Source organism: Nannospalax galili, unplaced genomic scaffold (genome assembly GCF_000622305.1).
Source record: "Nannospalax galili isolate Female #2095 unplaced genomic scaffold, S.galili_v1.0 scaffold2019, whole genome shotgun sequence".
Classification (NCBI taxonomy): Eukaryota; Metazoa; Chordata; class Mammalia; order Rodentia; family Spalacidae; genus Nannospalax; species Nannospalax galili.
The window spans coordinates 636484-655128 of record NW_008342625.1 but is presented as its reverse complement, the minus strand read 5'-3'; the positions used below and the strand labels follow the sequence as shown (position 1 = coordinate 655128).

At 41.0% G+C, this 18645-nt stretch overlaps 1 protein-coding gene and 1 non-coding gene across 18 annotated transcripts in view; one reads left to right on the top strand and one right to left on the bottom strand.

Annotated features, from left to right (window-relative positions):
* The window catches only part of Eif4g3 (eukaryotic translation initiation factor 4 gamma 3), a 327817-nt gene that overhangs the window by 183494 nt on the left and 125678 nt on the right, over positions 1–18645 (top strand). For 14 of the 17 annotated variants that reach the window (XM_029566179.1, XM_008838616.3, XM_008838614.3 and 11 more), the window contains 2 exons: positions 353–475; positions 14641–14749. In XM_029566179.1, coding sequence (XP_029422039.1) covers positions 353–475; positions 14641–14749 — 232 coding nt within the window. The remainder of the gene's footprint in view (positions 1–352; positions 476–14640; positions 14750–18645) is intronic. The other 3 variants (XM_029566184.1, XM_029566183.1, XM_017799502.2) reach the window with 1 other exon arrangement.
* Positions 17554–17628, bottom strand: LOC115071332. The gene has a single exon (XR_003850420.1). It is a non-coding gene; the product is annotated as a small nucleolar RNA U2-19 (small nucleolar RNA).

Sequence of the window (18645 nt, the reverse complement as noted above, 5' to 3'; positions counted from 1 at the left end):
GACCCTGTCTCAAAAAGATATAAATACATAAATAAATAAATAAATAAATAAATAAATAAATAAATAAATAAAATTGAAAAACAAAAAAACAAGCATGAATGCTTTGCTCCTTTGACCTAGATATTCAGCCAAATTGGTCCCGTTTAGCTTGCTATTCCAATTAGTTTTCCTCAGAGCGAATGGCCTAGGTTTCTTTGAATAGTCCCAGGTGGTTCTGTGATTGAAGTACAGTCAAGTGCAGTGATTATCAAATTTGGTGGTTGATGGTTGTCTGAGTTTGAACCTTTAATTCATCATCTAAATCTGCTCTAGAGACACCAGCCATACATTTACCTTTTATTTAACCTTCTAGATAAGAATTCGTGATCCAAACCAGGGAGGCAAAGACATAACAGAGGAGATTATGTCTGGAGGTGGCAGCAGAAATCCCACCCCACCAATAGGAAGACCCACATCCACACCCACACCTCCCCAGGTAAGTAGGATGAACTTGATGGCGGATGCTGTTCATTTGTTGTTCACTAACTTCTACTGACTGTTCTTTTCCTGTAGCCACTTTCCATACTTTTCACTTCCATCAGGCACCGCACAGCCTCAGATAGCTATCTAAATGACACTAGACATGTTTCTTTTACAAATTGTTGTTTTATTGGTGATGTTTCTATGTATTGTCTTCACATTCAGAGCACAGTTGGTGTCTTTCTTCCTAATGAACTGTTTGATGATATCAAAAGGAACTGCATTCCTATGGAAACCACATCATTAAATGAGTATTTTAGTTTTTTGCTTCCTAACCTTGGGAATTCAGTGCTGTGGACTATGATACAGACCTTGAGATTGAGCATTTAAAGGCTCTGGACAGTGCTGCCTCAGGTGTAGTTCTCATCTTTCAAGATACTCAAATGAGTTTCTTGAATGGAATGTGTTGGCTTTATTATTTTCAGAGGTGGTTGGTAAATTTTTTCAGCCCTGGTAAAATACCTGGCTGTGGTCTTCCAGGGACTGACTTCTTTGGCTTTATAAATCAAAACAGAATTTTTGGCAAACTGTAACTAGTTTTTATGTCATTACTGAGTCACTTTCAAATTTGATAAATCATCTAGAGTCCAGCAAATAAAAACACAAAAAGGCAAAGTATTAAGGGGTGGGAGGAGCCTCACTTTTCCTCTTATAGCTGGAAGATGAGGTTCCTCCAAGCCTTGTTTACAAGCATAACAGCAAATGCTCCAATTCCCTGCCTTTCAGAATAACAGACTACTAACCTGATTCTAGTAGGATAGGTTAAAGGAAGTATTCTTAAATTTGAGCACTAATAGCTAGCTCAATTTAGAATGCCTTAAAAAAATCCGAGTTGTGGTTGTAAAGTGCTTTTAAAATACAATACTGTTGTTAAAAGCAAATTAAAAAAAAAAAGCCACCTGAGTTTGTGTGGATCATGGTGACATAGGCATTTAGTCACAAAAGAGGCAGGCAGATCCCTGAGATCGGGGCCAGCCTGGTCTATATAGTGAGTTCAAGGCCAGCTGGGGCTGCAGGGAGACCCTGTCTCAAAAAGACCCCAAAATAAATAAATAAAATAATTAAAAAATCTGAGTTTGAGTTAGCCTACAGTTTAGTCCTTTGCTGTAATGGTGCATTTTCACTTGAAAATTATGATGCTCTGAGGCTGGAGAGATGGCTCAGCAGTTAAGAACACTGGTTGTTCTTGCAGAAGACCCGGGTTCGAATCCCAGCACCCATATGACAGGTAACAACCGTCCGTTAGCTCCAGTTCCAGGGGATAGGACAGCCTCTTCTGTCCTCCGTGGGTATTGCATGACATGGGTGCACTTACCTACATGCAGGCAATACATTCATACACATAAAATAAGAATAATAAATAAAATATAAAGAAAAAAAAGAAAATTATGGTACTCTCTGGCTGACGTGTAGCTTTGGTCATCATTTTACAGAAGAAGATGACATGTGACCACATGGATAATGCCGGTGTTAAGGTCATAATAAAGATTGTTACAGAGCTTTATTTTTTGAACCATACCCATGGGCATTTCAGATCTGAATCATTTATTTAGAAGGCTGTATATACAGTCTCTTTCCTGGAAACAGCCATTAAGCAGGCAACATTTCAACTTGAAATTACCTTGTAAGAGGGAGACACATAAGACATGGAAAATTTGCAATTAGTTGATCAGGATGATCACATTTTAGTCTGTTTTCAGACATCAGTATAAATAGAATGTAGCTGACAACTTTTGTTGATTTGTATTTAAATTCTCAGCTTGACAATGTTATATGTCCTTTTGCATTTAAATTCTCTGTAAGATATGTCTGAATTTTTAAAAAGATTTATTTTTAATTGCGTGCGTGCGTGCGTGCGTGTGTGTGTGTGTGTGTGTATGTGCGTGTGTGTGTGCCTTAGGAAGCCAGAACAGGTTGTCATATCACCTGGCACTGGAGTTAAAATTGGTTGTGAGCCACGCAACGTGAGTGCTGGGAACTGAACTCCAGTCCTCTGCAAGAGCAGTAGTTGCTCTTAACCGCTGAGTCATCTCTTCAGCCAAACCCATCTGTTTGTAACTTTGCAAGCTTGTACCTGCCCCTTTCCAGTTCTCTCTCTGGTTTTGCCCCTTTCCCTAGGACCATGGGTATAAATATGAGGACGATGTCTCTGTAATCATTGAACTCAGCAGATAAAAGCCTGTATTTGACAGCTGTAATGGAGGTGGTTCTTTTTGAGAATTGTCTCTCCTATATTCATAAACTTATTTTATTAAATGATGTTATTTGAATCCACACCTACAAATCTCTTTCCTTATGACTTGAATTTGTGGAATGGGTGACTGGCTTTTGAGCAGATCTGTGTACTAGAATTTTTTCTTTTTGCTCTTAAGAGCAGCAGCAGCACAAACCGAAGGACATCTGACTCTGATCTGTTTCTGAGAAGTCTGAGAGTGGCGCACATGGGGAGGGGCTGATCCTGATAGACGGAAGATCGCTGTTGCCTTGTACAGAAATGTTTACTCAGTGTTAAGTGGCAGCAGTGAATTATATTAGCAAAAAAGCACAGTGTTAACCAAAGACAGTGGACCGGATTTTGCCTACAGACCACTACTTTGCAACTTTGACACAACTCCAAATCAATCTTGACTGGTGTCCTGATTTAGGAACTCTTGCTGGGACGGGCTTCTGCATCAGTGCAGGGCTGGAAGTCCTTTTAAGTCCTTTGGTTCCTACAAGGCATCCACTTTTTTAAAAAAAAATCAATTAGCCAGCTGGGGGCCCTTTTGCTCTACCCAGGTAGAAATTGTGGACAGGTAAGAAGTTCTTCAAACACTGATGTTTACAGTGCTTTCTTCCCTGGGTGTTATAGAGCAGGCGGTGCCCTCTAGTGTTAACCATCTTTATGTAAGCCTGGGAAGTCGGGATTTTTCAGCTTTGGCTAGGGCTGGTCTTGCAGTGTCTAGATTCTCCAAACCTTGACAGCCAGGAGAGTTCTCATGGAGGCCTCGGAAGTCAGGTAGGCAGACTTATAGTATTACAGTGCTTGGCTCTAACGACGGGTTTCTGGAATTCCCCGGTGCTCAGGGCCTCCAGTCGCTATAAAGTGGCCCCTCAGCAGCTGTTCTCCTTCAGTCTCAGCTCTCTGCCCTCTCTTACCATCTTTCAGCTTTTACCACCCCCTTCCTGCTCAACTCTTCCTGAACTGTTCAGCTGCTTTGCTTCTGCCATCAAGCAGCTGCTGCCCCGTTACCTGCTCTGCAGCCCGCCCCATCACTGCTCATCTGCCTCTGATACTACCACTGCTGCTTTGTGCCACTGAAGACACTTTGCTGTCTCTCTCTCATTGCTATCCCAGCCTATGCTACTGAAAGTAGGAAAGGAAAGGCTACTTGAGAAAACTTTGGACCTGAGGTTGCAACCCCAGGGAGGACCACACTTGAGAAAGTCTCTGCACGCTCACAGCCTGCTATGTAGCCAGTGGAGGGGTGTTGGGACCTCTCTCAATGCACCTGGTTGCAAAAGGTTTGTGTTTATGACGGTCACAGCCTTGCCTCTTTTAGTACCAGTTACAGCAATCTTGCTAGGCCGAAAGGGGAGGTGTTCCCCTTGTGGCCCAGATGGAAATGGTTGCAGAGTTATCTTGAGTTCATCAAGCCCTGCAACAGTGTAAAGTGTGGTACAAACTGACAGACAGTTGAAAAACCCTGGCTTGGGCTGTGCCTTCAAGAGTTGAGCCAGTTCAGCTGTGACAGTCGTGTTTTCTCAAGGCATCCATTGAACATTCAAAACAGTAGTCTACCTGCTGTTTGACAGTCCTTTAGCTCGAGATAGCCAGCATGGCAAAGGGATGTCCACAGCTGCTACTTAGGGAGTCAAGTTACCCATCCTCAGCATCTCTTCTTTTTTTATTTTTTTAAACCAGAAAATGAGCATCAGAATGAGTGCTACAGTGAGAACTTAAAGAATTTATTGACACTTAACAGTGATTTTTTTTTAGGGGTCTGCCTGTAGCCCCAGCTGTCCTGGAACTCACTATGTAGACCAGGCTGGCCTTGAACTCACAGAGATCCGCCTGCCTCTGCCTCCCTAGTGCTGGGATCAAAGGTGTGCACCACCACACCCAGCAGCTAACAGTAATTTTAACTTGTTTTGCTGTTGGTTTTTGAAATAGGATCTCATTATATCGCCTTGATTGGCCTCAAACTCAGAGCCACCCCCTCAGCCTCCTAAGTCCTAGGATTGCAGGCCTGTACCACCATACTTGCAACAAATTTTTTAAAATCTACTTACTTATTTATTTTTATGTATATGAGTGTATTGCCTGCATGTGTGTGAGGGCACCCATGTCATGCAATGCCCCTGGAGGTCAGAAAAAGGCATCAGATCCCCTGGAACTGGAGTTACAAGTGATTGTTACCTGCCATATGGGTGCTAAGAATCAAACTAGGTCCTCTGCAAGAGCATTCAATGCTCTTAACCACCGAGCCCTCTCTCCAGCCCTATATTTTTATTTTATGTATATGAGTGTTTTACCTGTGTGTACATAAGTGCACTCATTGTGCCATGCCTACAGAAGCCAGAAGAGGATGTCAGACCCCCATGAATCTGGAGATACAGGTGGTTGTTAGCCTCCATGTGGGTGTTGGGAGCCAAACCTCAGTCCTTTGCAAGAACAGCCACTGCTCTAACCATTGAGCCATCTCTCCAGCCCTGTTGCAATAAATGTTAACAGTTCTTTAACACTGCTTGACATCTGCCCAGTGGCTCAGAGAAAAGGGGTACCCATTATCTATCTCTTTTAAAGCCATAGCATAGCCTTTTCCTGTCACAGGTGCGTTCCTGCTACAGTTATATAAAGTCCAGTAAGGAGGGACATTCCTGCATACAGAATTTGGAGGCAAAATAACATAAATCCTGCCTTAACTTTTAAAATTCCATGTGGTCATCTGTGTCATTAGCACTGGTGAATTTATACCCTCTTCCTTGAAGTATGTTGGCATGGTTAATGATAACTGCAACAAAGGTAGTAGTTATTAAGTTAAACCACACTCTTCATCTTTAATACGGCAATTTAGTGTTAATAGCATCCCTTGACTTATGTATGGTACTTTTCAATAAAATGACAAACCCTAAGGGGCTAAGCTGGACTGCATTCTTTGTAACAAAATGCCCTGCTGAACAGGGTCCTCCTGCATGTTAAGCCTTCCTGTAGTTTAAAGTGAATTGTGCCCAAGTGTGGATTTTGACTCAAGAGTTACAGAAGTGATTTTCATTGGATCTGGTTTTGGTAAAATGTATAATTAAAAAAAAAAAGTCTGCGGCTGGGGAGATGGCTCAGCAGTTAAGAGCCCTGTTCTTGTAGAAGACCTGGCTTCTAATCCCAGCATCCACATGGCATCTAACAACTGTCCTTAACTCCAGTTCCAGGGGATTTAACACCCTCTTCTGTTCTCTGCAGGCATCGCGCTACAAGGATGCATTTGCATACATGCATGCAGTACACACATACACATAATTTTTTTTTTTTTTTTTGGTCTTTTTGAGACAGGGTCTCCCTGTAGCCTCAGCTGTCCTGGAACTCTCTATGTAGACCAGGCTGGCCTCGAACTCACAGAGCTCTGCCTGCCTCTGTCTCCCAAGTGCTGGGATTAAAGGTGTGTACCACCACACCTGGCATAAATAATTTTTTTAAAAAAATCTGAGATTCTCTAATTTCAGTGCCTGTAAGAATTTCCTAAAGCAATCCGAGAAATTACTTCAGGGGACTTGTGAGGTTCCTTATATTGTTTTGTGGAAGCCTGTGAAGCCAGATATGTTTAATTTTTTTGAATCTCTCAATAAGAGCCCACTTCTGAGACCATTAATTGAGTTAAATTTTATTTTCTTAGGTAAATGATTCTTTTTCATAACTTCATTAAATTACACGTCAGCCTTTGCTGTTATCATGGTCAAGTTTCACCTTATGTGTTCCACCTTGCAATCCTATGTGTAAAGAGAATATGGCTTACAGATAGTTGCGTGTGTAGCATTCCTATCCCTTTCTACCTCCTTTCAAAAAGTCAGGCATTAAGCAATGGTAGAGAGATGGTAGCCATAGAGTTACTGTGCTACTCACCAGCTTTTGTTTGTAATTTTTAATATATCTTCAAAATTAAAATGACTGGGCACATACCTGTAATCCCAGAATTTTAGGGGCATAAGCAGGAAGATCGGGAGTTTGTGCTCATCCTTAGTTATATAGGCCAGCCTGGGCTACAAGAGACCCTGTCTCAATAAAGCACAGAAACAAACTTAACACAACTTTATGTTTGTACATTGGAGCTAGCAGTAAAAAAGGAAGCTATGCTGGGTGTGGTGGCGCACGCCTTTAATCCCAGCACTCGAGAGGCAGAGGCAGGCAGATCTCTGTGAGTTCAAGGCCAGCCTGGTCTACATAGTGAGTTCCAGGACAACTAGAGCTACAGGGAAACTCTGTCTCAAAAGACCAAAAAAAAAAGGAAGTTTTTTAACATCCAGTTTTAACTCCTGAGCATTACCGCTGTTTCCTTATGTATGGTCTTCTCAGACATCTTTTATTGCACATACATATATGTACATATGCATTTCTACACATTTAATATATTTGACTACATACCAGCCATTTTATAACTAGCATCTTTTCTAGTGATTACCCAGAAATAAATGTTTTTGTTTAACTATAGGCATTTTATACAGTTTTTCAAACAGGAAGTTCTATTATTGATTTCAGTGACTGCTGTTCCTTTGTTTGAATGTTGTACACCTTTAATTCATAGGTCATCAGATTGTTTTCTGTTGTGTCTGAAATAGAACAGTGGCAGTCCGAATAATGTTTTGTATCTATTTTGGGTTGCAATGATTTTCCCCCCACACTACAATATAGATTTTAATCTTAAACCAGCAGTATAATAGAATTTCCTTTGTTTACATTGTTTATCTGATAGATTAGAAAAAAATAATCCTATTTAGTTCCTTATAGCTTAGTAAAGATTTTTTTTTAATCTTGTTTTTTATGTGCACCTATGAATTATCAGACTTTTGTTCACATTTGCTTTGGGGTAATTTTTGAGTGATTTGCAAGAGCTTTTTGTATGTTAAATCCCTTTAACATATGTCTTAGTATGTTTTTTGCTGCTGTGCCAGAATATTGTAGACTAGGTAAGTTATAAAGCATAGAGATTTGTTTGAACTAAGGTTCGTCATCATCCGTGGCCAAGGCAGTGCGACAAGTGAGAGTGGGAGGGAGGCAACCTGAAAGAGTGCACTCCCTCACTGGACCCTGGCTGACCTGGCGCTTGCTAGGTAGGCCAGGCTGACTTCAGTTTTAGAGAGATCCACTGTCTCACCTGAATGCTGGGATTAAAGGTGTGCACCACCTTGCCTGGCCCATGCCTGGCCCACTCTTAATGACAGCTTGGGACCAATCGGGAGCTGGATCCCATATGACATGATCACCCTTTAGTACTCCACAGTACTGTAGCTCTGGGAGTTAACGTTTCCAACAGAGCATTTCATAGACACAAACCATAGCAATATGTAGATGTGTTTTTTCCCTATTTGTTGATCAGGTTTTAATTTATGAACAGTGCTTTTTTTTTTTTGTCTTTTTGAGGCAGGGTCTCCCTGTAGCCCCAGCTGTCCTGGAACTCACTATATAGGCCAGGCTGGCCTCAAACTCACAAAGATCCGCCTGTCTCTGCCTCCCAAGTGCTGGGATTAAAGGTGTGCGCCACCACGCCTGGCTGAACAGTGCTTTCTTAAACATAGAAGTTTTTTATATGTTTGCTGTCACAGATTTCCTGCTTTTTCTTAAATGATTTGTGTTTGGGACTTATACTTTGATATTTCCCATCCCAAATAACGGAATTGTTTATATGTGTATTCTGGTCCTTACCTTCTGTGATTGGGGACTGAGAATCAGCCGCTGTCATTGTTATATATTCCTGCTGTTGTTACTGTGCATTAGCTGTGAGTTGACGGACGCATTCATTATGCTGTTCTATATAGCATAAGAATTTCAGGCTCCCGCCCAGCCTTGTCCTTGACCTCTATGCTCTGCTGTGTCCCTACGATTTCAGACCTAAAGACTGAATTCATGGTCTTTTGCTTCCCTGCCCTTTGACTTCTTATGTGCGCTCTACGCTCCTTATGTCAGTGACTCCCTTCGTAACAGGGACCAGAGTCTTACCCTCTTTCTTCTAGCCCATGTGGTGCTCATCCTACTCAGCTGCTAAGTCCTGTCAGTGCACTTCCTGTGTTTAGCTAAAATTTCCTCATCCCCTCACTACCCCCAGTTTACTTCTTGTGTACTGCTTCAGTGACCTTATGGAGTACATCCTTCTGACCATTCTTGTTTCCAGTTCATTCTCCAAGAGTAATTTGGAATTGATACTTAAAACAGAAATCGGAGCCAGGTATGGTCATGCACGCCTTTGATCCCAGCAGTTAGAAGGCAGAGGCAGAAGCAGGCGGATCTCTGTGAGATCAAGGCCAGCCTCGTCTACCTAGAAAGTTTCAGGGGGACCCTGTCTCAAAAAACAAAACCAAGCAAAATTAAAAAAAAAAAAAAAACAAAAAAACACAGAAATCTGATTGTATTTCATTCCCGCTGAAAGTTCATTCCTGGTTTCCCCACTGCTGTGAGATTTAGACCTGAGCCCTCCCTGTCCCTGCACGGCCTGTGGAGGTCTGACTTGCCTGCTTCATTTTACACCAGCGTCCCTAGCTCTTCTGTTTTCCTCTCACTTTCCCATCCCAGCTGATGGGTCACACATACGCTTCCATTCAGAGTCCTTATGTGAGCTCCTTCTGCCTGGAAAGGACCTTACTGCAAGTCTTCCCTCAGTTCTCGAGGGCCTCCATTCCTTTTTATTTATTTATTTTTTTGGTCTTTTTGAAACAGGGTCTCTCTGTAGCCCCAGCTGTCCTGGAACTCACTATGTAGACCAGGCTGGCCTTGAACTCACAGAGATCCACCTGCCTCTGCCTCCTAAGTGCTGGGATTAAAGGCATGCGCCACCACGCCCAGCCTCCTTTTTTTTTTTTTAATTAACTCAGCCTAAACATTACTTCCTCAGACAGCCTTCTCCCCTGATTGTATATGATCTGTAAATTCCTTTGCACTCCAGAATTACATTTATGGCCACTGAGATTAAGTGATCATTTTTTAAAAATATCTTTTTATTCATATTTATTAATTTTGTTTTATGTGTATGAGTGTATTGCCTGCCTGTATATAAGTGTACCTGTGGCATGCAGTGCCCACAGAGGTCAGATGAGGGCATCGAATTCTCTTGGAATTGGAATTGTGGGCAGTTGTTAGCTGCCATATGGATGCCAGGAACTGAACCTGTATTCTTTACAAGAGCAGCCAGTACTCTTAACTGCTGAGCCATCTCTCCAGCTCAATTAAGTGATTATTTTGTGATTTATTTCTTAATAAATATCTATTTCCTTTGACAAGATATTAGGTCCATAAAGCTGAGAATTTTGTCTTAATTACCAGTGGATTCTCAGTATTCTGTACTTGGTAAACACAGGAAGAAACACATAGGTACCTCTGATGCATGGCTGGGAGCATCTGTCTCCCTCAGGGAAGAACAGGTTTTATTTCTTTTCTGGCACCATTAAATGTATTGTTACTTTGTCTTTTGTGTTTCCCAGGGAATGCTGTGCTTGTTTACCCTCTGGATCTACTTACTATAAAATGTAAAGTTACTGCATGGGCCTTAGAAAAATCAGCTACACCTGAAATGCTAAAATGTGTAATATTGAAATTTCCTCGTGATGAAAGCAAATTCATCAGCTTCTACTTGTTTGTATGTGACATTTGAAGTCTTTGGCTTCATCTCATTGATAAGAAGGGTCAGCAGACGAACTATCATGAGGCTGATAGTATTTTCAGCTTCTCTGTTATGTTCTCTTCGTATGATCAGTTGGACCGTTACAGCAGAGAAGCAGTCATACATAACATGCAGATGACTGAGTGTATGTGTTCCAGTACCAGGGATTTATGTATACTCTTTCAAAATGTAGTATCTTAAGCCGGGCGTGGTAGCACACACCTTTGATCCCAGCACTCAGGAGGCAGAGGCAGGTGGATCTCTGTGAGTTCAAGGCCACCCTGTGTCTACATAGTGAGTTCCAGGACAGCTGGGGCTACAAAGAAACCCTGTCTCAAAAAGACCCCCCCCAAAAAAAATCAAAATGTAGTAGCCAAGTCAAAACCTGACATGGGGCCCCATTGTCACAGTGCTGGGATTGTAAACCTTTCGAGACAGAAACAGTGTTGGGGTGTGATAAGAATTGTGCAAAGAAGTATTAAGATCAATTCCAGGTGGCAGGGTGTGGTGGTTTAGGCCTTCAATCCCAGCAGAGGCAGGTAGGTCTCCCTGAGATCCAGGCTAGCCTGTTCTATTGTAGTTACAGGCCAGCTAGGGCTACTGGGAGACCCTGCCTCAGGAAACAAAAAAACAACGAGAATAATTTCAGATTTTTGTTGCCTTTTGTTATTGAGACAGTTTTCCATTGCACAGTCTAGGCTGGCCTCAGACCTGTAATCATCTTGCCTCAAACTCGAGGCAGTCTTCTTGCCTCAGCTTCCTGAGTGCTGGATTATAGCATGACCCACCGCCCGGTTCAACATTCTGCTTTGCTTTGAAGACTATGAAATGAATTCCTCTAGTATTTGGGCCCAGACGTGGTGGCTCACTCCTTTAATCCCAGCACCTGAGAGGCAGAGACAGGAGCATCTCTGAGATTGAGGCCAGCTGGGGCTACAGGGAGACCCTGTCTCAAAAAGACCAAAAAAAAAAAAAAAAAAGCCTCATTAAAGCTGCCATCTTAACTAGAATTTAGAAAGGAAATTCATTTCTTGTATACATCTGTAATCAAATCTGTCATATTTGAATTCCCCTTTTACTGTAGTTAGAAAACAGGAAATACTCCTTTAAGCATTCATTAAATTATAAACTGCTGCAGCAGTATGGGAAGATTTGCTGAATTAACCCTGATCTTTTAACTCTTGATTTCCTTAACATCTTTATTGTTTTATATTTTCATATTCTTTGCTCTTTCAGAGTATTTCTCAATGAATTTTCATTCCCCAGTCTTGAATCTTGACTAAGGTGTAGTAGTTTGGGAAACCTATAAATGTATTCTTAACACTGGAGCCGAATTTCTTTATATGCATTGCAATTCATACAGTATTGGATGTGATGTTATGAGTCACAGTATTCAGTATATTTCCTAATTATTACGACTTGTTGGGTAAAATAGTTCATGATTATTCATGTTTGGAAAGATGCGGGACTCCTCTAATGGACTGTTTGTAAAGTGAATTGAGATCATACTGGATTAAAGTATGTTGATGTTATGGGTTTGTTTTTTTTTACATTGTTAGACTTAAGGAAAGTTGCTAAAGTTGAAAGAAGATCTTTATTGCTTCATTTCCATTGAGGAAGCTGTAGCATTTCCTCATAATGTTATAGAGATATTACTTGGTACTGGATGCTTGAATTTGGAACTGTTGTTTTAGTGAAGGTGTCATCTTAGTATTTTGTGTACATGTGTGGTATGTATTCGTGAATGTGGATGTGTGTGTCCATGTGCATGCATGTGAGTGTGCATGTGAGCGTGTGTGTGCATGGGGAAGTTGGAGATCAGCAACAGTATCTTTTTCCTCAGTTGCTCCCCGCTGGTACTTTTTGAGACAGGGTTTCATTGAACCTGAAGCTCTGTTAGATAAGATTGACTGACTGATGAGTTTAGGGATCTGCCTGGCTCCCCCACCCCCAGAGCTAGGGTTCCAGGTGTAACCCTCCCCCGTTGGCTTTCTTTATGAGTTCTGGGGATCCAAGAGAAGGTCCTTGTGCTCGTGTGGCAGGCAGTTTATCTACGAGGCCGTCACCCCAGCCTTTCAGTCCTTTCTTTTCATTTTTTTTTAAGATGAAGAAACAAATTGTGTATGTTGATGTGTATTTACATTTTCACGTGATGTGTGTACATATACATGCCTATGTATGTGTATAGGGGCCAGAGGTTGATGTGGGTATCTTCCTTCACCTTATTTTTTGGAGATGTGGTCTCTCTCTGAATGTGGAGCCCATTGATTCAGCTAGGGCAGCTGGCCAGTGAGCTCCTGGCACCTGTGTCTCTTGTTCCTCCAGTGCATGCCACCACACCCAGGTTTTACACACATACTCAGGTCCTCATGCTTGTACCACAGACACCTTACTGACTGAACCATCATCTCTCTTGCTCCCTTTCTTTGGAGTTTTTATATATAAATTCTTTTTACGCCTACAGGGCTGAGGATGTAGCTTATTATTAGAGCACTTATCTAGCAGGCTGGAAGCCCCAGGTCTTGATTTCCAGTAATGGCACAACCAGATAATGTGGCACATACAAAATGTGTTCCAATATTGAAGAGGCTGACACATGGAGATCACTTGAGCTCAGGAGCTGAAGACCAGCCCAGGCAATATATAGCAAGGACCTGTTTCTTTCATATTATTTTAAGGTGTTTTAGATGGACAAGTCTTTAGATCTGTAAAAATTTACCTTATTCTGTTAACTTATTTTGTTTATTAATTTCCTAGGTACTTGATATTTTCTTTGTTTTTTGTAAACAGCACAATGTACACATTAAATATTTCTTTCTACATTTATAGATCATTACTAATGCTAAATAAGTTGGAATGTTTTATTTTTTCCAGATCTGTGTTTAGCCAATAGAATTGAACAGAATCTGCTCTTTTACTTTTAAATATGAAGCCTTCCCAATTTTTAATTTAAAATAGGTGTTCTCTACCACTGAAAATAGGGATTCAGAATAATTGTGGCAGTACTGTGATTCAAAGTAAAAAGAGTGACTCTTCATTTCTTAAAATATCTTGGTAGCCGTCATTGAGAATGATTGTGGAATGTAAGGCCTTTCAGGTCTAAAATAGGTGAAATCATAGCGTTTTGTACTTTCTCTTATATTCAACACAGTTCATTCATAGCCACATATAAATTATATCTTGTATATGCTGAAAAGCAGTATTTACTTGTTATCAAATGAGCTGTCCATTTATATTTCTACTTTAAGAAATTAAAATGAGATTATTGAACTGAAAATAGTTTGTACTAACCCTTACTTGTAAGTGGCCCTGTCCTATGCAAACTCACCCATATCTTAATTCTCCTAAGTTCCCACTCCGGAGACATACACTCATACACAGAGAGCTAGCTGTGCAGGGCGGTCTGCTCCCTGATAGAATCAAAGCAGGGCATTAAGCTACCAAAAATTGACCTTAGATTTCCGAGGAGAGACACTGCTTTGTCATGTGGCTTTTGTGTAACCCTGAAATACATGATGCATCCCTGCCTGGAACGTGTTGTAGGATGAGTGTTCTGTCCTTGTGTAATTCTGTTCCCTCTAAGTTGCACAATGGCTGCAATTTTATCAGCCTCCTTCCTTCAATTTTTGGTAGACATTTCTCAGTCTATGACAATGGCCAAGTGAAAAATGAGTTTCCTCTAGTCCTGAAAAGCCAGATATTTTACTTGGATTTCTGATACTGAAAAGTTCCTGTCATTGACCCAGAACTTAAAGGCTGTTGTGAAGGTGAAAGTATCTTACTTTGCACGCCACATTTCATCTGTGTGATCGGCAACAGAAAGTAAATCCTGACCTTCACTGTTGTTTTCTTGAATCTGTAACTGGGTTTCAAACCCGTCACACACTCATATTTGTCCTGCCTTGGGCAGATGAACTACTTTGCCAGGTAATTAATAAGGAAAGTTGACGAAAACTTTGTCTGTCTGGGAGGACGGTCATTCCGTCTTGGTCGTGGCAGCGATGGAAAGTCACCTGTGCTTGGAAGGAACATGGGCGAGTGAGTGTGCTGATGATGCTGTGCTGTCTCTCTTGCTGTGGTTAATGGTAACCATCTCTTTTCCTCCCCTTTCCTGCTGCATCTGTCCTCCTTTCCCCGGCTCTTATTAAAACTTCCCCTGCTTTTCTTTTGATTTTGTGACCCCTGCCCCTCTCTGTCTCCCCTCTCTGCTTGGGTTCCATGTTGCTAGTTTTTATGTTCGCACGCTCATTATCACCCTTTTTTGTACTTCAAATCCCAGCAGCTGCCCAGCCAGGTCCCCGAGCACAGCCCTGTGGTTTATGGGACTGTGGAGAGCGCTCATCTTGCTGCCAGCACCCCTGTCACTGCAGCTAGCGACCAGAAGCAAGGTTTGTGTATAACTGTTTCCTCCCTCTTCTTTCTAGTCTCTTTTATTAATGACGTTGCTCTCAGTATTCAGGAGTAAGGGGAAAACATCCAAGGCTCACTTAGAAATCCACTTTGTAGCTAATCTACGGTGGAAAGTGGTATACTCTAGGAAACTAAAACAATAATGTCTTACAGCTCAGCACTGCTTGCTGTCAGTACCTGTGTACAGATGAGAGCTGAGCCACCTTCCTAGGGATGGTGTGGGGAACTGAGTTAAAGCATATGTGACTTCACAAGAACAGCATGCACTATGTCCTTGTGATTAATGCTGTGTTTCCAAAAAGAACATATTTCTTCTTATATGATTGGGATTCTATAGGCCGGGGGTGGTGGCACACGCCTTTATTCCCAGCACTTGGGAGGCAGAGGCAGGCGGATCTCTGTGAGTTCAAGGTCAGCCTGGTCTACATAGTGAGTTCCAGGACAGCTGGGACAGCGGGGGCTACAGGGAGACCCTGTCTCAAAAAGACCAAAAATAAAGATTGGGATTCTAAATTCCTAGTTACCGAAAGCTCAGATCCCAAGGCTCCAGCATCTGTGATGCCCATTGAAGTCACTTACCAAATTCTTCACTAACACACCAGGAGCAGGAGTGCTGTGAGGACATGTTCCCACCTGAACAGGCCTCAGTACATCACAGCCACTGTCGCTGATGTGGGAGCCACACAGAAGTCTCACTGTTGCTGGCCTCACACATGAGATGCCATGAGTTTGTTGAAAACTAATTCAATGCCTTTTGGGATCTTACCATAAACTTTAAATGAAATCTCCTTCTAGAAAGTGGGATGCCATGCAGGCTTTTCTTTCCTGCCTAACTGGATTTTAGTTCTACCTTTGCTAAAGCAGGAAACAATTTTCATTAGAGATGGGGGACCCTGTCACAGTGAACACACTTTCTCATGTTTTTGACTTTGTTCTCAATATAATTATAAACTGTTTATGTGTTGTCTGCTTTCTTATTCATTCATCTACGCCTCTAATACTATAGCTGGTTGATTTTAAATATACTTTTAAAATGTTATTCTGTAAAAGATTCTTAGAAATGGTCCATAAAGTATAAAGTAGAGATAAGTTAGTAAATGTTTTAATTTTAGTGTTTTTATGTAAAGGATTTTTATTAGACACAAAATTATATTCATATGCCTTAAAAGAAGGACTTTCAATATATGATCTTAGTTATACAGGGTCTCACTATGTAGCCGAGGCTGGCCTGGAACTTGCTTATGTAGCATGAGCTGGCCTTCCAAGTGCTGGCTTTACAGTAGGCACCACCAAACCCCGCTGATTTCAGTGTTGTTCACAAGACCAAAAGGTAATATGATATATTGTTTTTAAATACAGAGTTTCTTTTTTCCTGTTTTTTATTGACAACCTAACTAAAATTTTCCACACAAAGGCAAGTCCAATATTGATTTTGGTATATAGGGTAATTTTAATTGAAAAGATAGGAAGCAAACCTTCAGTTGACATGCTTCTAAAGTGTATGTACTGTCAAGAGACTTCTTTCAACAATGTTGAGAGTTTCAGGAAGGCTCATGTGTATTTAAAACTTAGGTCTTGCAGAAAGGTAGGCAGTATATAGATTTGGCTAGACTCGTTCTTGTCCCCAGTGACTTTTTTTCTTAAAGCCAGGGTATGGTTTTGAAGCTGAGGCTAGTCAAGAACTTGCTGTGTAACCCAAGTTACACAGACTTGTAAGATCTCAGACTTGTGATCCTCCTGTCTCAGTCCTCTGAATACGAGCATAGTTGTGTGCCAGCATGCCTGACAGTAAGCATTCTAAGTGAAAATCGGGAAGGTTTCTAATCTTAGTGACATACATTTTAGGTACTTCCTTTAGAATTTTAGTACACTTTTGCACAAATATAATCTGTTTGTTAGAATTATGCTAACCATACTGAGCATTTTTCATGCTGCAAGACCTTTAAATACATTTTCCTTATACTTTTCCCTAATGTATGAAGACATTAGAAAACTCAAAACATATCCTGATAATGATAGTTCTGACATGCCTGAAAATAGCTTTATTTATAGTTATTTTATTAAAAAGAAAGCTTAAAAATTTTAGGTTATAGCCGGACGTGGTGGCACACGCCTTTAATCCCAGCACTTGGGAGGCAGAAGCAGGCAGATCTTTGTGAGTTGGAGGCCAGCCTGGTCTACATAGTGAGTTCCAGGACAGCTGGGGCTACAAGGAGACCCTGTCTCAAAAAGACAAAAAAAAAAAAAAAAAAAAGAGGTTTTAAGGTATCTGTATTGTGACTTTTTTTTGTCTAGATTTCCAAAAGAAGAAATGGAGAAATCTTGAATTCTCTCGGGTTTTTTCTTTCTTCCTTTTGCTTAGAGAAAATTTGAATTTTAAAAAAAAATTAACTTTTCACTCTGACATATAATAAAGATAAGGGTGAATTGTAACATGTTTTAGATCACCTTGAAATGAGAACCTTCTTGTGACTTGTCTGTCATCTTCCTCACACCAAATACTCAAACATACAATTCTCATAGCCTGCTGGTGTGTAGGAATCATTTTCAGGGTAGGTGACTTTTTTGTTCTTGTTTTGTTCTCGTTTTTGTTTTTGTTCTTGTTTCGAGGTATAGTCTTAAGCATCGCAGGTTGGCTTTGAATGCGTTATGTCAGTGAGGATGACCTTGAGCTCCTGATCCTTCTGCTTCTACCATCTGTGTGCTTAAATTGCAGACAAGTACCACCTCTCCCAGTTTATATGGTGCTACGGATCAAACCCAGGGCATTTGTAGTTTTGCTTCTCAGAACTGTAGGGATCTGGTGTGAAGTAGACTGGAAGGTCTTCTCACACTCAGATTTGACTAATCATCCATCCACCTCAGTACAAGCAGATCTCAGTGAAGCAGAATAGGTTTTTAAATCACATGTGTGTAATTCAGATGCCATTAGAAAGTACTTGCCACTTTGTTCTTTAAGTTTTCAATTTTGATTATATTTTTTCTTTACATTTGCCTTTTTACATTTCTTTTAACATTTTTAAAAATTAAAGATAGACTAATTCATTGATTTATTTTATCTTTTTTTTTTTTTTTTGGTCTTTTTGAGACAGGGTCTCCCTGTAACCCCAACTGTCCTAGAACTCACAATGTAGACCAGGCTGGCCTTGAACTCACAGAGATCTGCCTGCCTCTGCCTCCTGAGTGCTGGGATTAAAGGCGTGCGCCACCACCTGGCCTGAATTCACTGATTTAAAAGATGGCTGTTATTACTTTCCTAAAACAGCATCTCTGTGCTGTAGTCAAGATTTCCTGTCAATGGAGTGTCATTGCCCAGGGTTGTATAGGTAATGAAGTATTCCTCCTGCTTGATGCATCTAAATGTCTTGTTTTCCATAAGCCTTTTCACCCTAGGTTGGTAGAATATGGGCTTTGAAAGCATTCTCAGATTTGACCCTTTTGCTAGTTATATAACTTTTGGAACCCCTCCACCCCCACAGTTTCCACATTTATAAAATAGGACTATAGGAGTTTCTATACTAATGGTGGTTGTGAGCATTAAAGGGAGGGATGTATGCATGGTATTCCATGAATTCCTGGTCGGTGCTTGGTAAATGTTACCTGCCTTCATTGCTCATCAGTCTTCTCAGAATTGTTTACATGAGCAGCTGCATGGCTCCGTTAAGTCAAGGGCTCCAGACAGATGTACCATTTTCCATTTGTTCAGTGTTTTTATAGTCAAGACAATACCTTGCATTGGTTTCTAGAGAGAAAAACTATTGAATTATTTAAGATAATTCATATTCACTTATTGTTTATTGCTTATAACACACACACACACACACACACACACACACACACACACACACACAATGACTGCTGTTTCCTAAGTGAG